General features: G+C 37.0%; 2 protein-coding genes across 2 annotated transcripts in view; one reads left to right on the top strand and one right to left on the bottom strand.

Annotated features, from left to right (window-relative positions):
* Positions 1 to 12,189, top strand: part of LOC121411856 (regulator of nonsense transcripts 2-like) — a 33,331-nt gene extending 21,142 nt beyond the window's left edge. The window contains exons 22-34 of the mRNA XM_041604737.1: positions 1,726 to 1,851; positions 2,890 to 3,051; positions 3,512 to 3,650; positions 5,341 to 5,477; positions 5,863 to 6,049; positions 6,494 to 6,601; positions 7,056 to 7,192; positions 8,072 to 8,137; positions 8,594 to 8,689; positions 9,043 to 9,288; positions 10,207 to 10,285; positions 10,962 to 11,079; positions 11,655 to 12,189. Coding sequence (XP_041460671.1) covers positions 1,726 to 1,851; positions 2,890 to 3,051; positions 3,512 to 3,650; positions 5,341 to 5,477; positions 5,863 to 6,049; positions 6,494 to 6,601; positions 7,056 to 7,192; positions 8,072 to 8,137; positions 8,594 to 8,689; positions 9,043 to 9,288; positions 10,207 to 10,285; positions 10,962 to 11,079; positions 11,655 to 11,664 — 1,611 coding nt within the window. The 3' untranslated portion in view covers positions 11,665 to 12,189. The remainder of the gene's footprint in view (positions 1 to 1,725; positions 1,852 to 2,889; positions 3,052 to 3,511; positions 3,651 to 5,340; positions 5,478 to 5,862; positions 6,050 to 6,493; positions 6,602 to 7,055; positions 7,193 to 8,071; positions 8,138 to 8,593; positions 8,690 to 9,042; positions 9,289 to 10,206; positions 10,286 to 10,961; positions 11,080 to 11,654) is intronic.
* A 9,362-nt stretch (positions 12,190 to 21,551) lies between these two features.
* On the bottom strand, positions 21,552 to 26,047 carry LOC121411855 (40S ribosomal protein S23). Its single transcript, XM_041604735.1, has 3 exons — positions 25,980 to 26,047; positions 22,171 to 22,457; positions 21,552 to 21,745 (listed from the first exon to the last, which is right to left on the bottom strand). Exons 1-3 carry the CDS (start codon positions 25,981 to 25,983, stop codon positions 21,599 to 21,601), a joined length of 438 nt encoding a protein of 145 aa, XP_041460669.1. The 5' UTR covers positions 25,984 to 26,047; the 3' UTR covers positions 21,552 to 21,598.
* Between the last annotated feature and the right edge of the window lie 229 nt (positions 26,048 to 26,276).

Here is a 26,276-nt window from a genome sequence, read left to right as displayed (position 1 = left end):
ATCGAAAACTCCCAATTAGTGAATTAGAATACTGGGCAAAGCAATCCCAACACACTGCACCCTTCTCTCCCATTTTGAACAAGTTTAAAGGCCTGGTCCCACTGGCCGACGGACACAAAACATATTCATAACGGAAACAGTGGACAAGCCAAATTCTTGGGTGGCTCCATCCGTTTTCATCTGCTCCAGACAATGGACAAAATGGGCGAACAATGAAATCACAGTGGACGGATGCTAGATGGATATAGAGCGTATGAAACACATATGCAAAGAGTACACAACGGATACGTAACCTTTTCCAACGGATGGCAAGATTCCTTTCCGTTTTACATCCCCTCTGCATCCGGAAGTGCAGTGGGACCAAGCCTTAAGGGGCTGAACCTTAGATTCGGTGCAAACTTTTGCTAACGTGTCTTTTCACTTTTGTGTTTACCTCTCAAAGCTTAGAAATCTGTCTGCATTGATCTATCATAGATGTGAAATAGGCAACAAGCCTGCCTATTTAACTAATTCAAAATTTATCAAAACAAAGTCATGCATCTACCAGTTATGATGCTTTTCCAGTCAATACAAGCAATTTCAAGAATAGTAAACCATCCCCATACAACACACTTCACTTGATCAAGAGGTTTTATACAGGGGACCATTTCATGAAAGTTGTCATTAGTTGCCATTTTCAGCTAATCAAAACCAAGAAAAGTTGGAGGTGTTGTGGATAAGTCTCCGGACTTTGAACTACAAGGTTCGGGGTTCAAATCTCACCGCAGCACTCTCGTCCTTTGGCAAGGTGTTTATCTAAATTTGCCACTCTCCACCTAGGTGTAGTAAATGGGTACCTGGTAGAAAGGAATTCCTTGAATGCTCGAGTGTCCAATCAGGGTTGCCATGCTGAAGCTGGGGTAATAGTATGTATTATCACCCGTATCAGACATCTGAGCTGGTCATTTACAAAACCGTATTGCCCTACATTTTCTGAATATAGGGAAGGGTAGGTATATTGTTTGTATTTTCCTCGGTCTCAATGTGCGTATTTACTTTGCATGCAGAGACGACGCAAAATATACCTTTGTATTTTCCCTGGTCTCACATCCGGGCATTTGTGGATGCGTATAAAGAGATACGCTTCATAAAGATCCGCGCACCAACAATATACGTCCATAGAGTTATATACGTCATAATAAAGACAGCGCTGGATCCGAGCGCTTGCAAGTACGTCATAATGGTAAAGTGCAGAGCCTAGACCGATATTAACATGACACAATAGAACTCTATTTTTAAAAGAAATATCATTATCATGATTTTTGCTCTAGATATCTGATTTGGATGATAATAAAAATATTGACTGGCTCTTCTTTCGGGGAACATCAAATATATTGCCCTTAAAAGACCCATATTGCCCTCGTCTAAAGACTCGGGCCAATATGACTCTTTTGCTGGCAATATATTTGATGTTCCCCTCAAGGCCAGTCAATATTATATAAGCGCTTAGAAACATTTGTATGAAGCACTATATAAAGGTTGCATATTATTGTTATTATATAAATGTTGCATATTATTATCAAGGGTCTGTTGCAGAAAGAGTTGCGCTTCAAAAAATTCTCAAAAGTCCACATGCAACTTGATTATAAACCATTGATATGCGCATATTAGGAACCTGCAATGGGCCCCGATGACAGTTGTTGATGTCCATAATTTACATTGTTTCTCATTTCATTCATATTGTAGGTTGAGAGGAAAGTGCGGCCACCGATGCATGAGTATATACGCAAGCTCCTCTACAAGGATCTCTCTAAGGTATCGGTGGAGAAGGTCCTGAAGCAAATGCGGAAGCTGCCTTGGGACAACCAACAGGTACATTGATATATCAATATGATAGCAATAGAAATGTAGTGAGTGTAGTTTGCAAATTATCAGCCTCATTAAGTCATGATTATAATAATAATAATATTCCGCATTTATATAGCGCTTAATACATCGGAACGACGTCTCTAAGCGCTTTACAGACATATTATTACCCCGGTCATCGGATCCTTGCATGCCCGCATACAATGTATGCACCTTCTCCACTCCCTGGGGAGCATTCCAACAAGAGTTCCAAGACTCAATTGCTAGGCATACTACATATAGGCTTTCACATCCTACCGGGTACCCATTTAACACCTGGGTGGAGAGTGGCAAAGTGTGGATTAACGCCTTGCCAAAGGACGCTAGGCCATGGTGGGATTCGAACACACAACCCTCTGATTACAAGGCGAGAGTCAGAACCGCTACACCACGACGCTTCCACATATTATTCTAATATTGGGAGAAAGGAATAAAGTGACTTCATCTTTGACAACTTTGTTTCCCTATTTTAGTCAGTTCATGATGAGGTAGTACAAATTTAGAGATGTCCCTTCTAATTTGTTCAGAATTTCTAACTTCATCAGTTGTTACTTTCTAGGTATGAAATCAGTAAGGGTTATCGTTGGATGTTGTAATAGAATAGAGATATTTCAGTCACTCTGTCCCTGAGGAGGTATGATACTGAATTACCTTGAGATTATGTTTTCAAGAGCTGCATGCCTGATACGTCAAGGTGAAATTATTGATAAAGTAATACTTTGGAATATGTTCATTACTCAAGATATGGAAATGGGATCAATTCTGAATGTTAACAATAATTTTCCTAATGAGCATTTCCATAAAATTAATTGTCCTCTTTGTACATCCGACCAATATTTTTCTCATTTCAAATTTCATCTGAACTAGCGAAAAAAGAGACATATTCTTCATGGACAGTCCAACATATAGAGGGTTGAGCAATATGGAATTACCCTATTTATATGTGAATTTACATCCTCTTATTATCTTCATATCCAATGTGTTGTGAAATTATTTCTTTTCTAGATCAAGCAGTATGCGGTGAAATGTTTGAGCAGTGTCTGGAACCTGAAATACAACAATCTTCATTGTTTAGCAAACCTACTAGCAGGACTGGTTCTCTACCACGATGATGCTGGCATACAGGTGGTGGATGCCATCTTGGAAGATCTGCGCATTGGGATGGAGGTAAATCATTCATTTTAACCTATTGCCTACTGGCACCGCTGGTTGTTCCTTTACAGAGCATACAGTCCGACCTTTCTTGTCTGGACTATATTGGAAAAGGAAAATGCATGTAATCAAAGTGATTTTGCATTGGAATTTCGAGTTTAGATTAAAATCGCATTTCTCCACGTACTAGATTGAAAAAAAGATTCTCGTCAAGTTTTTGTCTGGACAATAGAATGATCCGGATACTGCAGGTTTTATGAAAACATCTTTTATCTGAAAATCCTTATGTACATTTCCATAGGAGAAAATTGTAAAAACTATTTTAGCACTTAAAATCCAATACAACCCTCAAAATTCAAAATTCTGCTATTGTCTTTTTAGGGTTTGCATCCCTGTTTATCAAGAAAGGATAGTTTACATGTCTGTATGATTTTACTACAGTTTGAATTTTTCTTTCATTTTAATTTTTTTTTAGATAAACCACCCCAAGTACAACCAACGTCGGGTGAGTGTAGTTAAGTTCCTAGGAGAGCTCTACAACTACAGGATGGTAGAGTCAAGTGTGATCTTCAAAACCTTGTACTCCCTCATCAGGTTTGGAGTTATCCTTGAGGGTATGTACATGTAGTTCAAAACCTATTCTGCTTTGATTTAAACAGGGTGCTACATTAGCACTTGCCCGATTGCCCGGGGCAAGTAAACGTTATAGTCGGGCAAGTGTTTTGCAGTAAAGACCAAAACTACTTGCCCGAATTGGGCAAGCAAAATTCTCTCCGTAGAATTACCAAAATTAGGGTCAATATGATATACCGACCCTAAATTTGGTCATGGCGGGCAAGATAAAATCACGTAGTAAAAAAAATGCAAGAACGAGGTCCATCAGTTCATGTCAAAAGTTTTTTTTCAAGGATTTTTTCGGGCAAGTGAAATAGATTTCAGGCAAGTATATTCCAACTATTTGAAAATTTACTTGCCCAAAAGGGCACGTTCATCTAAAAAGTTATGTAGCACCCTGATTTAAAGATGTTTTACAACAAATCTGTTTCTTTGTGAGAACCATCGTAATAGTCAATCACAGTTTTATTTAATTAGGGTTATCAAATTTTTACCTTGTTTTTGTCACTTGCCCATTGCATGTTAGACGTATTACTAGGACACAAGAAGCAGAATCAATTGCTTGAACTTGATCTCATGGTGTGATATCTAATCTACCCAAACAAGCCATTTATTTTCTGCATAGTAGTACTTGTAATTCGTTACGATTTTTAAATCTCAGGTACATATAGATGAGCATTATCAGCAAGGTTGAAATACTCACTTTTGGTAGGTTGGTTGAGAAATGACTTGCTTCGTTTACCGTAATCAAGTTTATTTTTAAAATTGTATCATAGCTACAATATAACGTCATAAATTTATTGCAGGTGGTTATCATAACCTGATAACTTTTTGTGTAGTTGAACTATATTAATAGAGTGACCAAGAATAATAGCAGAATTGTACTCTTTCATATGAAGTAAAGATTTTTAAAAATACATTCAAGTCAAATTTAGACAAACGAAGTCTCGTAAGGGAAAATATACAATTTCGATCTTGCTGAAGGTTGAAAGGTAATCTATCATTAACACCAAGGTTGATGGCGCCTTCCATCATATAATGAGCAATACCACAGAATATCTGATTCCTTATATGTGACACGTTCTTGAAGTGATATGAATAAGTGCTATTCTCTCAAATTATGACAGCTTCAGCAGTTCACAAAGTGGAGTAAGAATAGAGAAAAATGGGGTCAGCTACAAAATGATTCAAGATTCAAGTTTACTTTATTGGCCTGTGAAAGCAAGCATACAAAGAAATTTAGTTTCCAGTGGCTTTCAGATAAATCCATACACAAAGATGGAAAATGCAATATATCATAACACTTGAAAAATATACATAAACAAGATGAATTAAAAATAACTATATGCAATAACTTTATATCCCTTAAAATTCATAATTTACTATTCCTGAGTATGATTTCTGCATGCTGCTTTGCGCCCCCCCCCCTGTCCCTCAATTCTAGTGTGCAGTATGTAATCATGAAATTCAATTTACAAAATCAATAATTGTACAAGAAATAAAAGATGTTGATAAGTTTATGGAATTGCACTGATTTTAAAGCTATATTTATGATAATACAACTTGAGGAGATTGTCATTACTCTGCGTATTCATGTACACAAATAAGATATTGCAGGTATGATTGGATGTTATTGGTTATATTATTTATTGATTAATTATTGATTTCTGAATTTATATATGACTTTAGAGGCAGGAAGTCCCTTGGACCCACCCGAGCATCTCTTTAGGATACGTCTGGTCTGCACCATGCTCGATACGTGCGCTCAGTTCTTTGATCGGGGCTCAAGCAAGAAGAAATTAGATTGTTTCCTAGTCTACTTCCAGGTGAGCCATGTCATTTCCCAATGATTTGATTCTTTTCTTGATTCTAATTTAACCTGGAAAATATTTATTGACATGTTAATTTTAAACTTGTATGGACATATCATGTTGTTATTTTTTCGGTGTAGGATATTATGTTAAGAAGTGCGTTTTCATGACAAAGTATATTGTTTGAATTTTTTATAAGAAATGATAGAATTACAAGAAAAATCTAATGCTTGCTTTGAGGTAATCATCAAATATTTTGGTATGCTGTACCTGTTCAAGTGGATATTATAAATATCCTTGGGCTTTCTCAGCACCAATTTGTTCTGAAGTAAGACGTGAGCAAATCCATTTTCAACATTCTGATACCATCATAGCTGTGTACAAATTTTCTGTCCACCAGCAATATATCTTGTACAAACGAGGACTGCCATACTGGACTGCCGATGGCCACCCATTTCCCATGGATGTTGACAATGCCATCTCCGATTCCATCGAAGTTCTCCGACCCAAGCTGAAGCTCCTTGTCTCCCTGGAGGAGGCTAACAAGGAGGTGGAGCAGCTGGAGAAGGATCAGATACAGAAATTCTGTAAGTCTGTCTCCTTCCTTGCAGGCATGCTAGAACTTTGGTGATTAGTATTGCATTCTTGGTGCCATAATTCATTAGGGTATCACTAAAAGATAAAACTAATCTGGCAGTCCATTGTAATTCTTTGTAATAATAAAGATAATAATATGTCCATTTATTCAGTGGGGGATATTAACCATTTTAACGCCATAGACGTAATGTTTGGACTGAAAAGGCATACTTTTGGTTGGAAAGAATCTCAACATAATGCATAGACTTGTGTAGCTATATTATAATTTTGGCCCAAATAATGTGTCCATGGAGCCAGCAGTATTTTGACAAGTCGGTACAACATGTACCATTCTCAAACGTGACTCAAACGTGGCATGCATAACACATGTGAGAAGGCACAGGATCGATATAAATGCATGTTGCATCTTTTTCCTTTTTTTTTGTTTTTATCAGCATCTGTGTTGCCAGAGGTTCATCTGACCATCGTCCAGCCACCAACTGGAGGTCAGGGGTTGATGCCTATCATAGAGAGTAATGAGGATCAATCCAGCTTATCTCAAGGTTTGCCTACATGTTTTGGATGGTTACTCTTCTTCTATCAACATACTTTGATAATTTTCTGTGGTTATATTTTCTTCTCCATACACAATTATTATTATTTTTTTTTAAACCAAGCAACATGTGTGAATAGTCTCATTCCCTTCTATATGAGTACAGTAGACTCTTAATAAGTTGATCTCCTGTAAGTCGAATAATTGCCCAACTTGAGAAATTATTTCAGACCTAAATTCGCAAAACAAAATTTGCAAAACATGTCCTATTTTACATGTAAATTGAATACAAAATTTTTTGGTCCCAAGTGACTTTTCTTCAAGTTACTTTGGCAGTCACTTGAAGAAAATATTCTTATTTTCTTCATTTTTAGTGTGCTTTCAAATTGGGGTCATTTTGATAACATAGCATATGCTATGCATTTATTTATAGATTTATTTATTACCGTTGTTGCTTTGGCCAGGCATGGACTCTTCTATGTCACTGAATGATGACGATGATGAAACTTCGGATGGGGAAGATGATGGACGTGGAAGGAGGGCAGGAATAAACAGCGCCTCCAATAGTCAGAGTCAGAATACAGGAGAAGAGCAAGAAGAGGTTTGCATCTTCAGCATTCATTTCGCCATTCTTTAATCCTAGCAATCTATTTATTAACCCATTCACTTCTGTCCTGACTGTCTATAAATAAGATTAACAGTTATCAAAATTACAAACTACTCTTATTAACCTCTAAAATTCTTCCAATTTGTAATAATAAATAATAATAATTAGCGTTTATATTGCGCCATCTATCTAGAAATATTCTATTCTGAGGCGCATTGTTATTATCATTATTACCCTGGCTTTAGCTCAAGCTGCCTTTCAGCGCTCATACATTCAAGGAATTAATCCTGCTGAGTACCCGTTCACCTCACGTGGGTTGAATGCAGCACATTGTGGATAAATTTTTGCTGAAGGAAATTACGCCATGGCTGGGATTCAAACCCACAACCCTCAGTTTCAAAGTCAGTAGCTTTATCCACTGGGCCACAATGCTCCAATTTGTACAAATTTTTTTCTTATATATGATGCCAGTGAAATTTTGTCACCATGTAGTGAATTGCACATTGGTGAGAAGTGCAAATCTGACCAATCAGCGACTTCCTTTCATATGACCTATCTGTATTCATGCCACCGCTCATTGGATGATTTCAAGTCCGTTGTTGGCCTTGGTGTTACTGTTGGTGTTGAAATTTGGATTGCTTCCCCTAGCTCCAAAACTTTTGGAGTTTGTAAAATTGATCCAGAACAATTATTGACATCTTATAAAATTGATCCAGATCACATTATTGACATCTCAACAACTAGTGAAAGACATTTTCGGGACCATCTTCATTTTATTTATTTTGGCGTTATAATCTTGTAAAAATTGACCTAACGCCAACACCAAAAGGTCAACACTGAACTTGAAATCACCCATTCTGTTGTTACTTGCAGATTTATGGTGACTATGAAGAAAGTTTGACACTAGATTCGGCTGGAGAGAATGAGGAAGATGACAATGTAAGTTCACTGAATCGAATCATACCTTTTACTAGCCATGATCTAAAGCCTGCCATAAATGAGACATTTTTGAAATCCTAATCTCCTCGAGAGAGAGAGAGAGCATCTCACTAAATTTGTTCTTACCTTATGGTGTATATGATGTTTTGTTCTGATATGACATATACATGGTCATGAATACATATGCAATAAGTAAAAAGTGAAGTCATACATTGTTTATTTCCCAAAGATAAGTTGACTCATTTGAGTAGGTTTCACCAAGGTTACATTTAAACAAATGATAGATAAATAGATACATGAATAAAGAAATAAGTAAATAAATAAATAAGTAAAGTAATGGCATATCATTTTCTGCATAATTATGGTAGGAGACAGTGTATGAATTTTGTCATTGTGAAAAGAAGTACTTTGGTAACAGAAAGCGTTTTTTTTTTTCTTCATTTGATTTTAATGTAGGTGACCGTGATTACAGGAGGCCCTAAGCTGTTACAATGCGATGAGGATGACGACTTCACTGCTGCTTTTGATAAGATGCTCTCTGAAAATATTCAGGTGACAAGTAATAATATTATAAATTATGTAAAATTATTGTGATGTAATATGGGTTCAAAGAAGAATTAAAAGGAAATTTGTGGTAAAATTACCATAATGATATTTTCATCCATAATTACATGGGATAATTATTTCAATTTCTATTCTCATCTGTGCTTTGTGTTTTCATTATCACATTTATACTTTAAATGTTGTGATGTTTCCTATAGAGCAGATGGAAAGAAATGTCTCACTTTTATAGAGCACTGAAAGTTTTCATCAGCATCACTCTATTAATATTTAGTCTCAGCTTTCAGCATCGTGAACAGTGTTTGCGAGTGCCATTCAGAACTTCTTGAAATTCATCCCTACAGCAAAGAAATGCCGAATCCATGAAAGTCACTCAGCTGGACATCGGAGTACCTCTCCACATCAAGGCTCGGACAGCCCTGAAGCCGCTGAACTTCAACCCCTTCCAGTCCTCGGCTGTGGAAGAACCGGAGGATCCTGGGACGGTGAACTTCGTGCTGATGACCCGCAAGGGAAACAAGCAGCAGTTCAAGGAGTTTGAGGTTCCGGTCAACTCGGAGCTGGCTGCCAATCTCAAGAACAGAGAAGAGGTATCCAGGGGTCCCGTCTTACAGAGAGTTGCGATTGATCCGATCAATCTCAACTGTATGGAAATCCATCCATACTATAATTTGTTTTTACAGGAAATTCACACATCTCCAAAGTAAACAAAGAGAATCACACTGAATCTTCAAGAGAACAAAGAATGTATGAACATACATCATATCGAAAATATAGTTTGAACAAAATTTCATTGTAGAAGTTGACATTGCTGGCCGTCCATAGTCGTGGTTGATTGGATCAATCGCAACTCTTTTTTACGACAGGGCCTGATCAGATTTACATTTTATGGACCTGTTTATTCAAATTTGTTTTCGATAATTTCTATGGCAATTTTTTTTTCTGCTGAATCAAATGTAAAGGTTTCGTTGGCATCTAACAGTCATGAATTTTGTTATGGCAAGTTTAAGGAAATGAAGAAGTGGTGAAAAGGTGCTTTGAAGTACTTTTTTCATGCTAGCTATGTTTTGGATAAAAGAGAACTATTCTCTTATAGTCATAGATCAACTTAAGGCAGTGTATTTGACCTGCCCTTTGGCATGTGCATATTTGAATGGCTATATTGTTTTGGTTGATGATCTAATGTGATTTAGAAAGATAAGGTCAAGGTTACAGGACTCAGCAAAAGAAAAATATGCAATCATTTTAAATCAGCATCAATTTTATATTGATCTTAACTGTGTCCATTAATACATGTTGAGATCAATTTTAGTTTGAGATTTCTTCGAGTATGTGATATTAATCATGTCTTTATAAGACGGATGTCATTTATACAGAAAATCGCTTATCTATGAATTACAGGATATATGACCTACTAACTTAGAAATTGATACAAAATTGTTGTTGTTTTTTGCCTGGTTTTTGCTGGAAAAGTTGCAATGTTTGTTTTGTTCATTTTACTTTTATAGGCGGAGAAAGCCGAGAAACAGAGAATGAAAGAATTAACTCTACACATCAATGAGAGACAGGAGGAGGAAGACTATGAAGGTAATAAAAGATGAGGAGGATGGTGTGATGGTGTGCTGATGATGATGATGGTGGTGGTGGTGATGATGATGAATGATGATGAATGATGATGAATTATGATGATGATGATGAATGATGATGATGATGATGAATGATGATGAATTGTGATGATGAATGATGGTGGTGATGGTGATGATGGTAATTGTGATGAAGAGGATGATGGTAATTATGAGGAGGATGATGATGTTGATGATGGTGATGATGATGATGAATTATGATGATGAATTATGATGATGATGATGAATTATGATGATGATGATTATGATGATGATGATGAATTATGATGATGATGATGATGATGGTGTTGATAGTAATGATGATAATGGTGGTCTGTGTGGTAGTGATGATGATGATGGTTATGATGCTGATGGTGGTGATGGTAATGCCGAAAATGATGGTTGCACTTGTGATGATGGTGGTGGTGTTGGCAATGGTAATGTTGCAGATGATGGTGGTGATGGTGATGATGAATACAATGGTGGTGGTGGTGGTGATGATGATGATATGATGGTGGTGTTTATAAAGCTGAACATGATAATAATGATGATTGTGATTATGATGGTGGTGGTGATGGTGATGGTGAGGGCAACAGTGGTGTTAATGACTTTTCCTCCGTTGTGACTTTTGTACAAACTAGAAATGTTGGCCAGTATGCAGAGACCAGCAATGAGTGTGCCTCAGACTGCTAAGTCTCGCTTCCACCATCCCAAGGGGGCACCAAACACGGAGCAAATATTCAATGCCAAGGGTAATAGGTAAGATTTACTTTTAGATACATTCACTATTAAGACTGTATTCTATTTTGACTTATCGGCAGAAGAATATTCAGATATAACAGATTTATGGAAGAATTCAGTTATCGAAGCGTACATTTTCTCTTGAGGACAGATCAGTGCTTTTTAATGTGTGCAGTTTATCAATGCAGTACATGAGTGGAACAAAAAGGAGCATGTAGCTATGTTTAGATGAAATTGTAATTATATGGAAGCAACAAATTAGATGAAATTGTAATTATATGGAAGCAACAAATTAGCATAACTTATAATGTCTTCATATGATATCATAGTAATGCCTTTCCGGTTTGTTAAACACTATATTGAGGACAGTCTAAATACCAGGCACAACTCAGGCTGGTCAAAGTAATCTTAATGGAAAATGCTAATGGTCTTGTACACATAAAAACTGAATATTTTTGGAATCTCATTTTATTACATGTATCATGGAGAATCAAAAATCTGTCATTGATTTTTAATCCTATGGCATGTTGACATGATGTCCTTTGAAAGAATTATGCCAAAATGACAACTTTCCTTTGTTTTCTTTTTTTTAGGAAGTGGTAGAGGAAATGCCAGGATAACCTTCACAACCTGGAGGAGAGAAGATGAAGATCCTGGATGAGCGATGGAACCGCATCGCCATGGATACGATCAGATGAAGATAAGATGCCGCTCCTTCCTAGAAGGGTGATCGCATCATTTATTGCATCCATCGGTCCTACAGTAGAGCTGACCTTGAGATCTCTCAAAGCTCAGTCTAATTATTAGGCGACATGTTAGGGTGCCCTCACACAAGGCCCCTGTTGTTGTTAGCCTTTTAAAGGAGTTAAATCATTTGACAGTGTTATGAGAAATGCTTAGTTTACCCATGCATTGTGACGTTTGTCAAGGGGGTTTTCAGAAAGTGAGAAAAGTGAGTAATGACTGCATGGTTATGCTCCCACGCTCTTTAGAGGAATTAAGATATGTGCTGAGAACCAAGAGCGTGGGAGAGTTACGAAAGTTACCGATGAATTTATTTGATAATTCATTTCCCTAAGTTTACTTTGTAGTGCCATATCATTTTACGAAGAGTCACGTTATGATGGAGACCTGGGGGTGTTTCACAAAGATTTAAGTATGACTTAGAGTCGCACTTAAATACCGGGTTGCATACGGTATGAAAGGCTTGACCGCATTGGTCAGATCGTCTCAAGCGGACGCGCACTAATGCGTATCTGTCAATAAGATCGCGTGTTGCATATCATGTACGTATCGGCATTTAAGTGCGACTGAGTCATACTTAAATCTTTGTGAAACACCCCCCTCCAAAGGTACGTAGCGCATGGTACTCCAGCCAGTGGGAGTCTTTCATGTTGCTCTTTGTCCGTGATTTATCATTGACCACTACTTTAAGCAAACAAAATCCTACCATCTGATTGGCTTAGAGTGAGATTTCAGTGAGATTTCAGTGAAAACCATAGACAAAGCACTCTGTGAAACATACCCCGGGACTTGATCTGGGCCCTGCCTTCTAAAGAGTTGTGATTGATTCAGATCACTTGCAATTTTGAGATTGATCCCAATTCCTATACCATGGCTACAGAGTTAACTTTTGAATGACCCGATTAGTGGTCCATGCATAACATGATTTGCAACTGAAGAAAATGGCAATCAGAGAGTTAATTCTTACATGTTTATGTACCCAGTATTAGAATATTTATTGCTCATTTTCAAGCTTCTATCCATTTTGAGGTCACGCAGGCTTGCGTGTTTTTTCTTGATGCCAAAACCTGAGGCAAGTAAATTCCGCAATCATTTCTGCTCAGTTAATCAGATATATTCTCCATTTAGAGTCATAAATAAATGGTTGTTGGAAAATGGTAGATTGAATATCACTTGCTTGTGCATTCATGTTTAAGTTCTCTTCAGCTGATTTTAAAACTTCAATAGACTTCAATAGTGCAAGCTAAATACAGATTAAGAGAATGGATTAAACCTGTATTAAACCGAAATTTATTTTTTAAAACAAAAAGTTTTATTATTTCTTGTTTATTTTTTTAGTACCTTGATTTAATTTTGAGAGTTTTAATAGTACTATTCTATTTCTATTCCCCCCCCCCTTCAACTGTATTTCCCCTTTAAAGAACAAAAAAAGGGTGTTTTGTCTGATTATATCGTAGATGCATCTCAGTCAGACTAATGGGCATATAAGCATGATTTATCAAATGCTAAATGAACTTGGCCCGATTAAACCACAACTTCTGTTGAAACTAATATCATATAGCATACATCTTTGAAATCTGCCTATCATAATGAAAGAAATGAAAGGTCATTTGACCAAAATTGTCCATGAAGAAACTTCAAACTGGTATATTTGGTCAAACAACCTACTACTTCTTTCATTATAAGCAGATTTCAAAGCAATGTATAATGCAAGCATGCTTTCCATAGCAGAATGCAGAAACTGCATAAACAGGTGACTAAAATAGCACACAATGAACACTCCATGAAGGTATTTGTAGCATTTATGCTATGAATGCATTAGCATGTTGTTATGTCAATGTAATTGGCCAACTGTGAGATTCAAGTCGCTAATGGACACATTGTTTTTTGTGGATCTAATGGAAAAACCCAATTCAAAAGAATATATGAATAATCAAGACATCAAAGTTGGCGCTTATATCATTAAATATTAAACCGCCATGGCTAATTCAGAGATATACAGGGTGTCCCACAAAAAATGCTAATGGCACTTTAGATTGGTATATTAAAGGACAAGTCCACCCGAACAAAAGGTCGATTTGAATAAAAAGAGAAAAATCTAACAAGAATAACACTGAAAATGTCATCAAAATCCGATGTAAAATAATAAAGTTATGACATTTTAAAATTTTGCTTAATTTCACAAAACAGTTATATGCACATCCTTGTGGGTATGCAAATGAGACTGATGATATCATCCACTCACTGTTTCTTTTGTATTTTAATATATAACATATGAAATATTCTTATTTTCTCCTCATTGTCAAGTGAAACGATTAATTGCTCCCTGAACATGTGGAATTAGCATTGTTTAATACTATATGGTTTTGTCGGTTGGTCCTTATCGTCAAATCTGCAAAAAAAAAGAAATATTGTGTAATTCAAACAATAAAAAAACAAAAGTCAAATCTGCAAAAAAAAAATATTGTGTAATTCAAACAATAAAAAAAACCAAAGAAATAGTGAGTGATGGACATCATTGACTGTCGCATGGGCATATCACTGTTTTATGGTAAAATAAGCATACTTAAAATGTCAAAACTTTATTATTTTACATCCAACTTGGATGAGATTTTCAGCATTATGCCATTTTGATTTTTGTTTATTTATTCAAGTCAACAATTTTCTGGGGTGGACTTGGCCTTTAGAAGTACATTATATATTGATATCTTTACACTCATAAAATGCTTTTATTTTCTAAAACTGGATCACACAGATAAAACTCTCCATCCAAGTTTTGTTTGAAGTAGTAAGCGTAAATGTGCAGGTTCAGCTTAAACGTAAAAGGACTGGACTATTTGAGATGATTGTATTGACGGGGCCGCCGTTCCCGCGATTGCGCCAAAATTTGGCATGCACATTCTTTTTATCACATAAAATTTGTATGAAATAAATCATAGTTTACAATTCTAAAATTATATGCAATACAATTTGCTTATTTTCACATACCCATTTAGAATGCCATTAGTATAATTTTTGTGGGACATGCTGTTTTAGTCTTGCAATTTTTATCTCTATTTTTTTTTCTTTTCTCTCTAGAGTTAAGACTTGAACTAAGAAAAATTGAATTTCAGAAAATTTTGTTTTAAACTTTCATGAATATAGAAAATGCTATCTGTTGCAAAATCCTGACGTAGTCCACAGCAGGCTCAATGTATGTCATGAACGTTCATGAACCCCTTCGCAGCTAACATATTTATATTTTTACTTTGTTCCATTGTTCTTTTATCAAAATCAAATGTATAAGTCTTAATTCAATATTCCATTAAAATTCTGTTACCAGGTGCAATTTTTCAACCTTAAAAGAAAATTTTGTGTGAATGTGCACTATTGTATGTCTGCTTTTATATTAGATATAAAGTATGATGTTGGTATTGGTTCCCGAGGAGGGGGGGGGGGCACTTCCATTGAGTGGATACCAGGCACAACCAAAGAGATGCATAGAAAGGATCTCTTTTTCAAGACTGTGCACTTTACGTACGTAATGTAATAAGGGTGTCAAAAACACTAAAATAATGAAAACGGTATATTTTGTATATGTGTTTACGGTCAAAACTAAAATGCTTTATAAAGGATGTACTTTTGCCCGAACACTACGTGTTTAGAGTCCGATTTTAGCATGGTGTGGGAGGTGGGTCAGTACTATACACCCAATGTAAGTAAAGGTAAAGCCGACATCCATGACAATTAAAATATCGCTGTACTTGTTCAGGGGGTCAATTTAGGGAATACTTGTCAAGGGTACCGTTTTGATTCAAATACTTGTTAAGGGTAGGGCTTCACACGTCAAAAGGGGTGCGTTTTAGGAATAGGGTGCTCAACCCCTTGGTCTCGTGCCCAGTGGTATACACTCGTCAATCAATGGAAGCGGCCCGGGGGGGGGGGGGGGGGGGCAGTCAACCAAAGAAGTGGTAGGGGTGTGCTGCGGGCAAGACAAAAAACGGGGGCCTTGGAGCAGGCTTATTGTAAAAAGGAGGGTCCTCAGAATGAGCTTCGGAACTACAAATGTTTGTGAAAACGGGGGTCCTTTGAACGGGTCGCCTGTGTGTGCATCCCAATGGAACGGGCATATGTGCATGCAGCTCGCACGGCACACAGGCGCCGGCTGCGCTAACGCAGAGGCGATGGTCAGACAGCGCTCTCCTGCTGTTTTTCACCAAAATTGCGGCTCATCGTAGCAGATCAACCTGACCGGAATGGCGTAACGGAAAATATGCGAAGCTTTGGAGCGGATATCTTTCTTTTTCTCAATAAGACAATATTGCTATGCCTTAGAACGGAAATTTGAGTTTAAAAATGGGGGTCCCCTCCGCGGCACTTACCCACTATGCATTATATACCGAGTGCCCCCCCCCCCTAGGAGTGGCCCCCCTGGGTATTGGTTATTTGGAATGTGTCTCTCATGCAGGTATCTTACAATGATCTTTTCATTTGTAAGCCTTACATTCAATATAGATAAAATAGGGTAAGTGGAAAGCTGCATTTTGAAGTCAACTTAAAATAATACCAAAAACTTGCCGGAAACTATTCATGCTTAAGCGGAGCACTTCCCACTTTAGATAAACGGTATGGAAATTAAGCTGGGCAGGAATAAGCCTCTCCATTTCTTTCAATTTTTGAGAGGCAAGTCCTTCTGAACTTGCAAAGTTGGTGTTGTGATAAATTAATCACTCAATTGTTTGACTAATTTTCATGAGTTATTAAAATGAAATTTGATACATGAGTGAACATGAAATGCAATGTTTAGTGCATTTGAATTTTTTAAGGTGGATCTGTTCAGTGTGTTCATGGGAGTCAGGAGAATAGGGGTGAGGTAAGGACTTAAGTAGGTGAAGTAGGTTGATGGGATAAAGGTCAACAGAACATTTAACCACTCCCTCTCTCTCTACACACCCCCCCCCCCCCCGAGACTGGGCAGGAATAAGCCTTCCTGGGGGCATTTCATGAAAGGACTTGTCAGACATTTTATCCGACAAGTACCATTTTATCCGACAGTTACCACAGGAACATTGCCTCTCAGCCAATCAAAATCAAGGAAAGATGTCAGATCTGACAACTTGCCGGATGAAAATATTGATGAAACACTCCCCAGATTTTTGAGAGGTTAGTCCTTTGGAACTTGCAGTTAAGGGTGTTATGCTAAATTATAATGATCAATCAAGAGGAGTTTGGTTTCTTGAGAAAATTTCATGAGTTACTTAATTTAAATTTAATGCATGAGTGACCAGGAATTGTAATTTTAGTGTAACATTTTAACTTTATCATATGGATCTTAGCATTGTGTTTGTGAGAGTCAGAGGAATGTGAAGGTACCTGTTGCATGCAAGGCACAAGATAAGGCAAGACTGTTAAAAGGGCATTCTTCTTCGAGTTGTTTTATAAATTTTAGGTCGTGTACCCCCCCCCCCCTCTCTTTTCTGTCTCACTTCCTGGAAGGTAATTAAATTTAACTGCAAAGTTACTGATGGTTGCTTGATGGATTAGTTTTCTTTTCACAGAATAATCACTACGAAATTGACTGATTATGATGATTTATGAATATGAAATTAAGAATGTTTGATTGATGATATTGAGTTGATTTACTTATTAAGAGTTGATTAAATGATTGATATAGTTGATGCCTTAATTTTCAGAATTTATTTCAAAATTGTCAGTCCACTCTGGACTTTATGCATACATGTAATAGCAATTTGTTTCCATTATCAATGGGAGGGGGAAGGAGGGAGAGGGAGGTATGGGGGGGGGGGCTAAATATTCTGTTCACCCACTCTAAATCCCTCTCATCCCCTATTCTCCTGACTCACATGAACACACTGCTGAGATTTAAGTGAGTGAAAGAGTGCCATCTTTTGATAAACTTACGTTTTTCAGGTGAAAGTGTTTCATGAGTTTCAAATAAAAAAACTTAGTTTTGATTTCGATAAACTTAGTTTTTCAATAATCAGTTTTTTTTGGTTGTGCAGCTGCAGAAAGGGGGATATGAGTGTTTAAAAAAGGGGATCGTTGTCATTGAGTCCAATGGTGCTGGAACAGGGGGCCGGGGGGACTTGCCCCCCATCTCAAGACAACAATAAAATAAGGGGGTTGCAAAATTAGTTTTTACTCCTTTCCCTATGCTTTATGCAATTTTTTTTGTCCTGGGGCCTGGAGGGGACAAGAGGGCATAAAGATTTTAGAAGAAATTCAAAAGCGAGGGAACAAAGTGATCGAGCTTGTCATGGGGCTCTTTTGCATTTTTTAAGGTGAAAATTTTCATAAAGAATGGAAGCTTTTTGTAATGTCTGGGGAGATCTGTCTCCTTGGCTGAGTACAGCAATGGACCCCATGTGCCCCCTTAAAGATAAATTCCAGTTTTGGTAACGATCTCAAAATGACTTTTTACAGAATCTAATATAATGACCACCCAAGTGTTTGTATGAATAAAAAATATGTGACAAAGGATTCTGGAAGAAATTGTTTAATTGCTGAGAAATAAGCAAAATAAGCGCGGATTCGGTCACTTCCGTCGGGTCTTTATTCCAGCAATAATAATAAACTGTTCCACGTGTGCCTATCTGTGTTGGTGATCTTCAGTGTGAACATTTTTCAGCGTAGATTTCAAGATTTCACACAAGTTCAGTTTATGTAACTGTACCAGATCTAGATCCTCGATGATATACTGACAATTAAGCCTGGTTTTACAGACTTTCTCATGAAATCAATATGTACTGCAACTACTGACATTTCTCTTTAAAGTTACAAATGAAATAATTATTCAGAGAGAAAAATATTTGCCTCTTTAGTACCCTTTGTCATGGAGAAATCCTTCTCCAGCGTGCCTCTCCTCGCCTCTCACCTCCCTAAAATGAATCCAATGATAGGTGTAGTGCCCCTTGAGGGGCCTTCATTATTTTTTTTTTTTATAATTCATTATTTTCTCATTTTAAGGGGCACATATGGGCATGGCCGTACACAGCGAAAACTACACTTTTTTTACTAGATATTTTTCACAAAATTATCCAAAATTGTGCACAAAATTTGGAAAATGCAGAAGCGCCCCCATGATAAGCTCTGTCACTTCGCTCACTCCCTTTCAAGTTTCTTCTATCATGTGTATGCAACTTACCCCAGGAAAAAAATCCTGAGTATGACCATGATGGGGCTCCCCCCCAATTTTTTTTTTTTTTGGGGGGGGGCAAGGTCCACCATTGCATACACCCACTTCCAGCACCCTTGGACCCAATGATCCCTCCTTTATCTTCACACCAAAAACTTGCCACCAAAATTGGGGGGGGAGGGGAGTGCATCCCATGCCTGCACTTCCACCGCCCTTGGACCACATGACAATGATCCCCCTTTTTAAATTCCTTTATATCCACCCAAAAAGCTCACTTTTTAGCCCCTAATTTTATTGGGGGAGGGGGTGAGTGGCCCCCACTTTCAGCACCCTTGGACCCAATGACAATGATTCCTCTTTTTAAATCCCTTTATCTTCACCCCAAAATTTCATTGGAAGGGGGAGCAAGTGCCCCTCTGTCCCCACTTTTAGTGCCCTTGGACCAAATGACAATGATTCCTCTTTTTAAATTCCTTTATCTTCACCCCAAAATTTCATTGGAAGGGGGAGCAAGTGCCCCTCTGTCCCCACTTTTAGTGCCCTTGGACCAAATGACAATGATTCCTCTTTTTAAATTCCTTTATCTTCACCCCAAAATTTCATTGGAAGGGGAGCAAGTGCCCCTCTGTCCCCACTTTTAGTGCCCTTGGACCAAATGACAATGATTCCTCTTTTTAAATTCCTTTATCTTCACCCCAAAATTTCATTGGAAGAGGAGCAAGTGCCCCTCTGTCCCCACTTTTAGTGCCCTTGGACCAAATGACAAGACAGTGGTCCCCCTTTTTAAATTCTGTTACTTCACCCTAAAAAACTTGTTTTAACAGACCCCCAAATTTGTTACTGTGAGGGGGGGGTGCCCCCTCTGCTTCCAGTGCCCTTGGACCTAAAGAAAATGATCCCCCTTTTTTAAAACCCTTACCCATACCCAGCCCCCATAGATCTGTTTGCACAACCGAATAAATGATAGTGAATACTAGTAACTATGATTATCGAAATTGAAAAACTAAGTTTTTCGAATTTGATGAAGTTTTTCGCTTGATAATCAAATGATTATCAAATAACTCAATTTTCATTTGAAAAACTCAGTTTCTCACTCGATAAACTATGTTTATCACATTTTCAATTGAAAAACTAGGTTTATCACTCAAAAAACCTTGTTTTTCACCAATAAACTTTGTTTATTGGTGAAAAACTGTTTTTGAGTGATTACCAGGTTTTTCAATAAATAATATTTAAGTTTAACAGCAAAAAACTGAGTTTGTCTTTATAGGACAAAAATGTCAAATGAAATCAAATTTGATCAACTGGTATTATAATGCAAATAGCAAATTTTGTATCAACTATGAATACCGGTATGTAAAATTTACTACTTACAAATTACTTTTTTTTGGATGTGTACTTTTTATATTGTTTTGTGTAAATCATTGTTTCTAAACTTTTTCTACTTTTCCTCAACTCAATATAGAAGCATAAACCAAGTGCAACACCCATTCCTGAGTCTAATCCTGCCTCAATCCCTTTTTGCTTTTCTCTACTATCTAATAAACACATTGGTTTCATACTTTCAATGCCACTTTGCATAATATCAACATGTAAAACACAACTTGCTTGGAGAATCAACAAATTGTTATGGGACCAAACAAGGGTTAAGATAGCAAATTGAACAATTTGAACAAATGATTACACATGTAGCCATAACTGTCAGGTATCTCGATGTGTTATATCATGAATCTTGAAGCCCCTCTCTTCAGCTCTCTCTCTCTTCTCCCCATTTCTCTTCCCATATACACGAGGCTGTTGAAGGAAACGTTTGATCGCTGGGTGGCGTTGCAGCTCTTTGGAAGTTGCACACACCTCAACTCAAAATCAATGACCATAACACAAAGGTTAGCAATTAATCGTACGCTTGATTTTCACGACTGACTGATTGTACATTGTAGTCAAGGCAATCAATCGTAGAAAAATGTTCTATGAACATTGCTAAGCTTTGTGTTATGGGCCCCAAGGGGGTGTTTCACAAAGAGCTTAGTGTGACTAAGTGCTGATGCGTAATCTTATTGATACACATTAGCATGCATCTTGGCATGATATGACCAATGCCATGATGTCTTTTATACAGCACACATCGGGATATTTAAGTATGATTTTGTCTCGCACTCCTCATCACATGAAAGGGAACCCAACCCTATTGACAACTTGCTCTGCCAACAGGATGGGGGGGGGACAAATTTTATCCACATCAGATAAGCATAAAAAGTTATGAATTCTGCAAGTTACAATTCATGCACACAATAGAATTTCAATCAACCAAGGTCAACGAGTGTCAAGCAACAGTGGCAAACAGAATATTTCTCTTGACATTTGACTGACATTCCTCACACAAGTTCTATTAAACTTTCACCACTCTGTACTTCGTTCTTTTCCTTTTTGTTCCAACACAAACCACTCACTACCAAGATAAGATTACTTTCATTCATTGGGTTCCTTGCAAAAAGGTGTCACGTAATATCGATGGCAATGAAGACATTCTTGCAAGGACCCAATAACATGTTTGAAGATGCAAAACGCCACACTGGACCCCAAAAAAGGAGCATATAAGACCAATATTGCCTACATGTACATGTTTATTTTATTGATAGTAATCCTTTGCCAAACCATCTATGACCTAGGACGTTCCTTCTTTCCCTTGAAGAGAGCCCACAGAGAGACATTGGCTACCTTCACAACCTTGAATCGAACTCCGGGGATATCACCAACAGCGTGTCCCTTTCGACCGAATCCAGCAACCAAGACCTCGTCATTCTCCTGTACAATACAACAAAAATGTTTCATTACAAAATAGGTTAAAACAAAGAAATTGGGTACATGAACAAAAGTAGTGGATATCAATATCACCTCCGCTGAATGCAATATTTTACTCTTTCACAAATTTGTGGTTTTCTCCTGAGCATTAATCCCAATTAAGTTATCAGATATGATAGATACTTGGAGCCTGTCATTCGAGAAGATTATCGTTGTGAAAAAGACTTTGGAAATAGATGACATTTTTAATGCTATTTCATTATATACTTGAACTCCCATAGTTCAAGTGATTTGGGTCTTTTATTTACTTCATAATTTTTTTCATTGATGGTCTGAATAACTTTCACATATACGCTTCTGTGATTTTTTTTAAAGGAAAATAACATTGTATGTTAGTTGGATTCTCGTTCGACCTTTTCTTAGCTTACCTCGATGAAGTTGAGGCAACCGTCGTTGGGTACGAAAGCTGTGATCTTCTTGCCGTTCTTGATGAGCTGCACCCTGACACACTTGCGGATGGCAGAGTTGGGCTGCTTGGCCTCCACTCCAACCTTCTCTAGAACAATGCCCTTGGCGTGAGAGGCACCTCCGAATGGGTTGGCCTTCAGAGCAGTACTTGAGTGAGCCTTCTTGTAATCCTTGTCATGCCATCGCTGATCTCGGCGGTGAGTGCGCAGCTTGCGAGCTGTCCTAAGACCTCTTGGCTTTCCGCTTCCTATATAAACAAAGTGAAAAGCCATTCCACATGAATAGGTACAGATACGAGAGTTTAAAGCCTGAATTCAACAAATATCTATTTCATATTATAATCTTACATTCCAATTCTCTTTCTTGAATGTTGATTCTTTGTGAAAATTATAATCTTAAATTATGATTTTGCAATCTTCTTGTGACTTGAACAGTCAATATAAAATTGTTATAAATAAGATATAAGAAAAATTAGACCTAGAGGGTTTATATCCTTATATTTTCAGCCCAAATCGTATTTTGAGAATTGATTTTATATTTAGAATAAATAAGTTTATGCAAGTAGAATATTCTCTTCTGATCCAGCATACTAATAACTGGTAGATCTAGAATAGATCTAACTTTAGGCCTACACGTTATGGTCAGTTGCCCCAAGTCTGCATATATGTGTGATTCTTAACAAAAGAAACCCCGCAGCAACCACAAACTTTACAATACATTGACAGATATTCATTAAAAATATCCGAGTCAAAATGATTAAAAACAAAAATTATTTTAGGCATTTCATGCAACAGCCTCAAATTGCAGCATTTTCTCATCACATAACAAGAATTGCGTGTTAAGTGCGCAGACTTGGAGCACAATTTTTTCTTTCAATCTACATGCTATTCCAAGAATATCATAAATTTTTCTCAATCTAGTTTCATTTTTGGCACAGTAACTCATATGAGGAACATCAACTGAAAATATTCTGAAATTTAAGAGAAAACCATGCTTAAACTGAATTTTTTAGGTGCGCAGTCATGTTCCCCCCCAAAAAAAATATTTATCTACCTTAAGTGGTATTCTGAAATCTGTTTTAGCAGAAAAACAGTATTAGCTAACACGATTGGTATTCTGAAAATCGTGTTAGCATAAAAAACATATATGTGGCCCAAGTGGTAACACCGCGTATGGTCATGAAATACGCAGTACGCAACGCACAAACCAATATGTGGTATTAGGATGGAAGATAACACAAAATTTGGTATTCTGAATGGAATAGGATTGAGGAACTCTTAATATTCACAAAATTTTTATGCTTTTCAATGGAGATCTTCCTATGATTAGAATTGTCAACTTTCAATGCTTGTAGTTGTTGGTTATCCTTTATCTCTCCCACCAGGGACGCCAATCTATGTTTTGGACGGGGGGCAAAGGTACAAAAATATATATTTTGAAGGGCTAATAGTTCTGTGCACCAAATTAAAATAAAGAATTTTGCAGGAGCAGCACACCCAAAATACAATTTTGCATGTTTGATAATATTTCCATGTCAGGTTTAAAGTTTCATTAAGTGCTTTTCATGGTTTTTAAATTTTGCATAATTCATTTTTTCAAAATTATTGGGGACAAATAGATGTTTGCCCCCCATAATTTCATGATTGATTGACCCCTGCCCCCACCTCTGTCTCCTGTAATAATTTTGTGGTCCATGCTGTCTGAAATAATCCATTCTTATTCTTAATTGCCACAATCACCCCTTCCCACGTGTAGCTCTAACTTTCAAGTTTTCTTTAGCTGTACATTTTCAAAGTCTTCATATCCTCAAAATACTATGTTATAAAAATAGCTCATCAGAGATTTTTCTGTTTTCTAAACTTTTCTCACAGAGAGCACACTCTCTGTAAATACGATAATAATTTCAAGTGAATAAAATATTTCACTTCTTTGACTAGGACTAGTATGCGGGGTGTGATTGGGAGACGAGTGATATGTTCGTAGAAAAAAAAAGATTTCGCCAAAATTTTTATACATTTAGGTATTTTTGTACATCTAGATCTCTAGGCCTAGATCTTTGTGGTAAAAATTTGATGAATTTTATGCAAATATTTTGTTTGATATGATTGAATTCATGAAAATAATTCGGTAATATGATCAGTAGTACAGTACCATACAATCAACATGATCAAATTAAACCCTTGGCAAGGCTTTTTGGCTTGATCTAAATTTTCAATTTCATTGTCAAATTCTTCAATTGACAAATGAAACATTTTTCTATTATTATCTTCCACAAACTGATGATGATATGCAAGGCTCCACACTAACTTTTCTTCTTGGTGGCCCAATCGGTCCACCAAAATCATATTTTTGGTGGCCCGCAAAGCAACTTCGGTGGCCCTAAAACAATAGAAAACATTACATTTAGCAAAAATTTGGTAGCCAAACCGGGCCACCAATGTGAGCTTTTACAGAATTTTGGTGGCCCGACTCTCAATTTAGGTTGCCCCGGGCCACTGCTAATGTCGAGCCCTGTGATATGGAATAATCTACATTTAGTCTGCACTCTTAAAGGTCAAGTCCACCTCAGAAAAATGTTGATTTGAATCAATAGAGAAAAATCAGACAAGCACAATGCTGAAGATTTCATCCAAATCGGATGTAAAATAAGAAAGTTATGACACGTCAAAGTTTCAGTTATTTTTAACAAAATAGTTATGAACGAGCCAGTTACATCCAAATGAGAGAGTCGATGATGTCACTCACTATTTCTTTTGTTTGAATTATACAATATTTAAATTTTTACGAATTAGGACCTCCTTGCCTGATGCACAAAATGTTAAAATAATGGAATTCCATGTGTTCAGGGAGGAATGAAACTTCATTTCACATGACAATGACGAGACAATCAAAATATTTCATATTTTAAAAATAAAAAACAAAAGAAATAGTGACATCATCAACTCTCTCATTTGGATGTAACTGGCTCGTTCATATCACTGTTTTGTTAAAAATAAGCGAAACTTTAAAATGTCATATCTTTCTTATTTTACATCCGAATTTGATGAAATTTTGAGTGTTACGCTTTTTTTCTTTCCATTCAAATCAACTTCAAGTTTTTGTTGGGATGGACTTGTCCTTTAACTACATATTCATAAAGTAGTAATAGATTAATTTGGACCCAGTAATTGTAATGAATCGGATTTTTGATGTGCACTTTGTAGAGTGAAGCGGCGCACTGTACATGTACAGAGCTACCAAGTCTCACGCATTATGCGTGAGACTCACGCATTTTGGACTCTTGTTCATCCCCTCAAATCTCTGTCTCACACGCAACTATCACAGCCTGTTCCCATATACATTGTACACAATGTCTATGATCTCACTCAGATTCACAGAAAACCTCACGCATAGCCGGCCTTTGAACTTGGCATCTCTGCATGTAGCTTCCTGCAAATTCCAGATAGCATTCTCATGCATGCAACCACAGTACCGTACGCAAAGCTACGGTACAGGTACCGTACAGAACCCGGTACCCTATACAGTGCCGTACCGTACCGTATATTTACCACACACACACACACGAGTCATGCGAATTCAGACGCGACATCTTCGGTATATTTGAGCAACTAGCTCGTCAAAATTCATAATTTTCAACAACATGTCACAATAAATTTTGAGAATTTTCAATAAACTAAATACTTAGGTACAGGATTAACCTAATATAATGTATATTCTTACGATAAAATGCGTTAAATATTGTGATTTAAGGGCACGTGGGAAAACTGACCCATTTTGAGTGAGGTTCATGCACGTAAAAAGGCCGAGAATGGTCAGTTGACTATCGTTGAGGGCGCGTGAAAATTAATGCTTTGGTATTACTAGTATAAATTGGATTAGATGCACACAAAAAAAACGGGACACATTTGAAAATTCTATAAAATTTTGTTTCAAATTATGATCTCTATATTTTGGTGTCAATAGGTGCTCTGAAATATTATCCTTCAAATGCCATTTAAATAATTTAGTTTCGCTCATGCTTGAGCGAACACGGAATATTTTTGTCTGGGGCTAAAAATTGCGCCAG

Source organism: Lytechinus variegatus, chromosome 3 (assembly GCF_018143015.1).
Source record: "Lytechinus variegatus isolate NC3 chromosome 3, Lvar_3.0, whole genome shotgun sequence".
NCBI lineage: Eukaryota > Metazoa > Echinodermata > Echinoidea > Temnopleuroida > Toxopneustidae > Lytechinus > Lytechinus variegatus.
The sequence above is the reverse complement of the archived record's forward strand: the minus strand, read 5'-3'. Positions and strand labels throughout refer to the sequence as shown.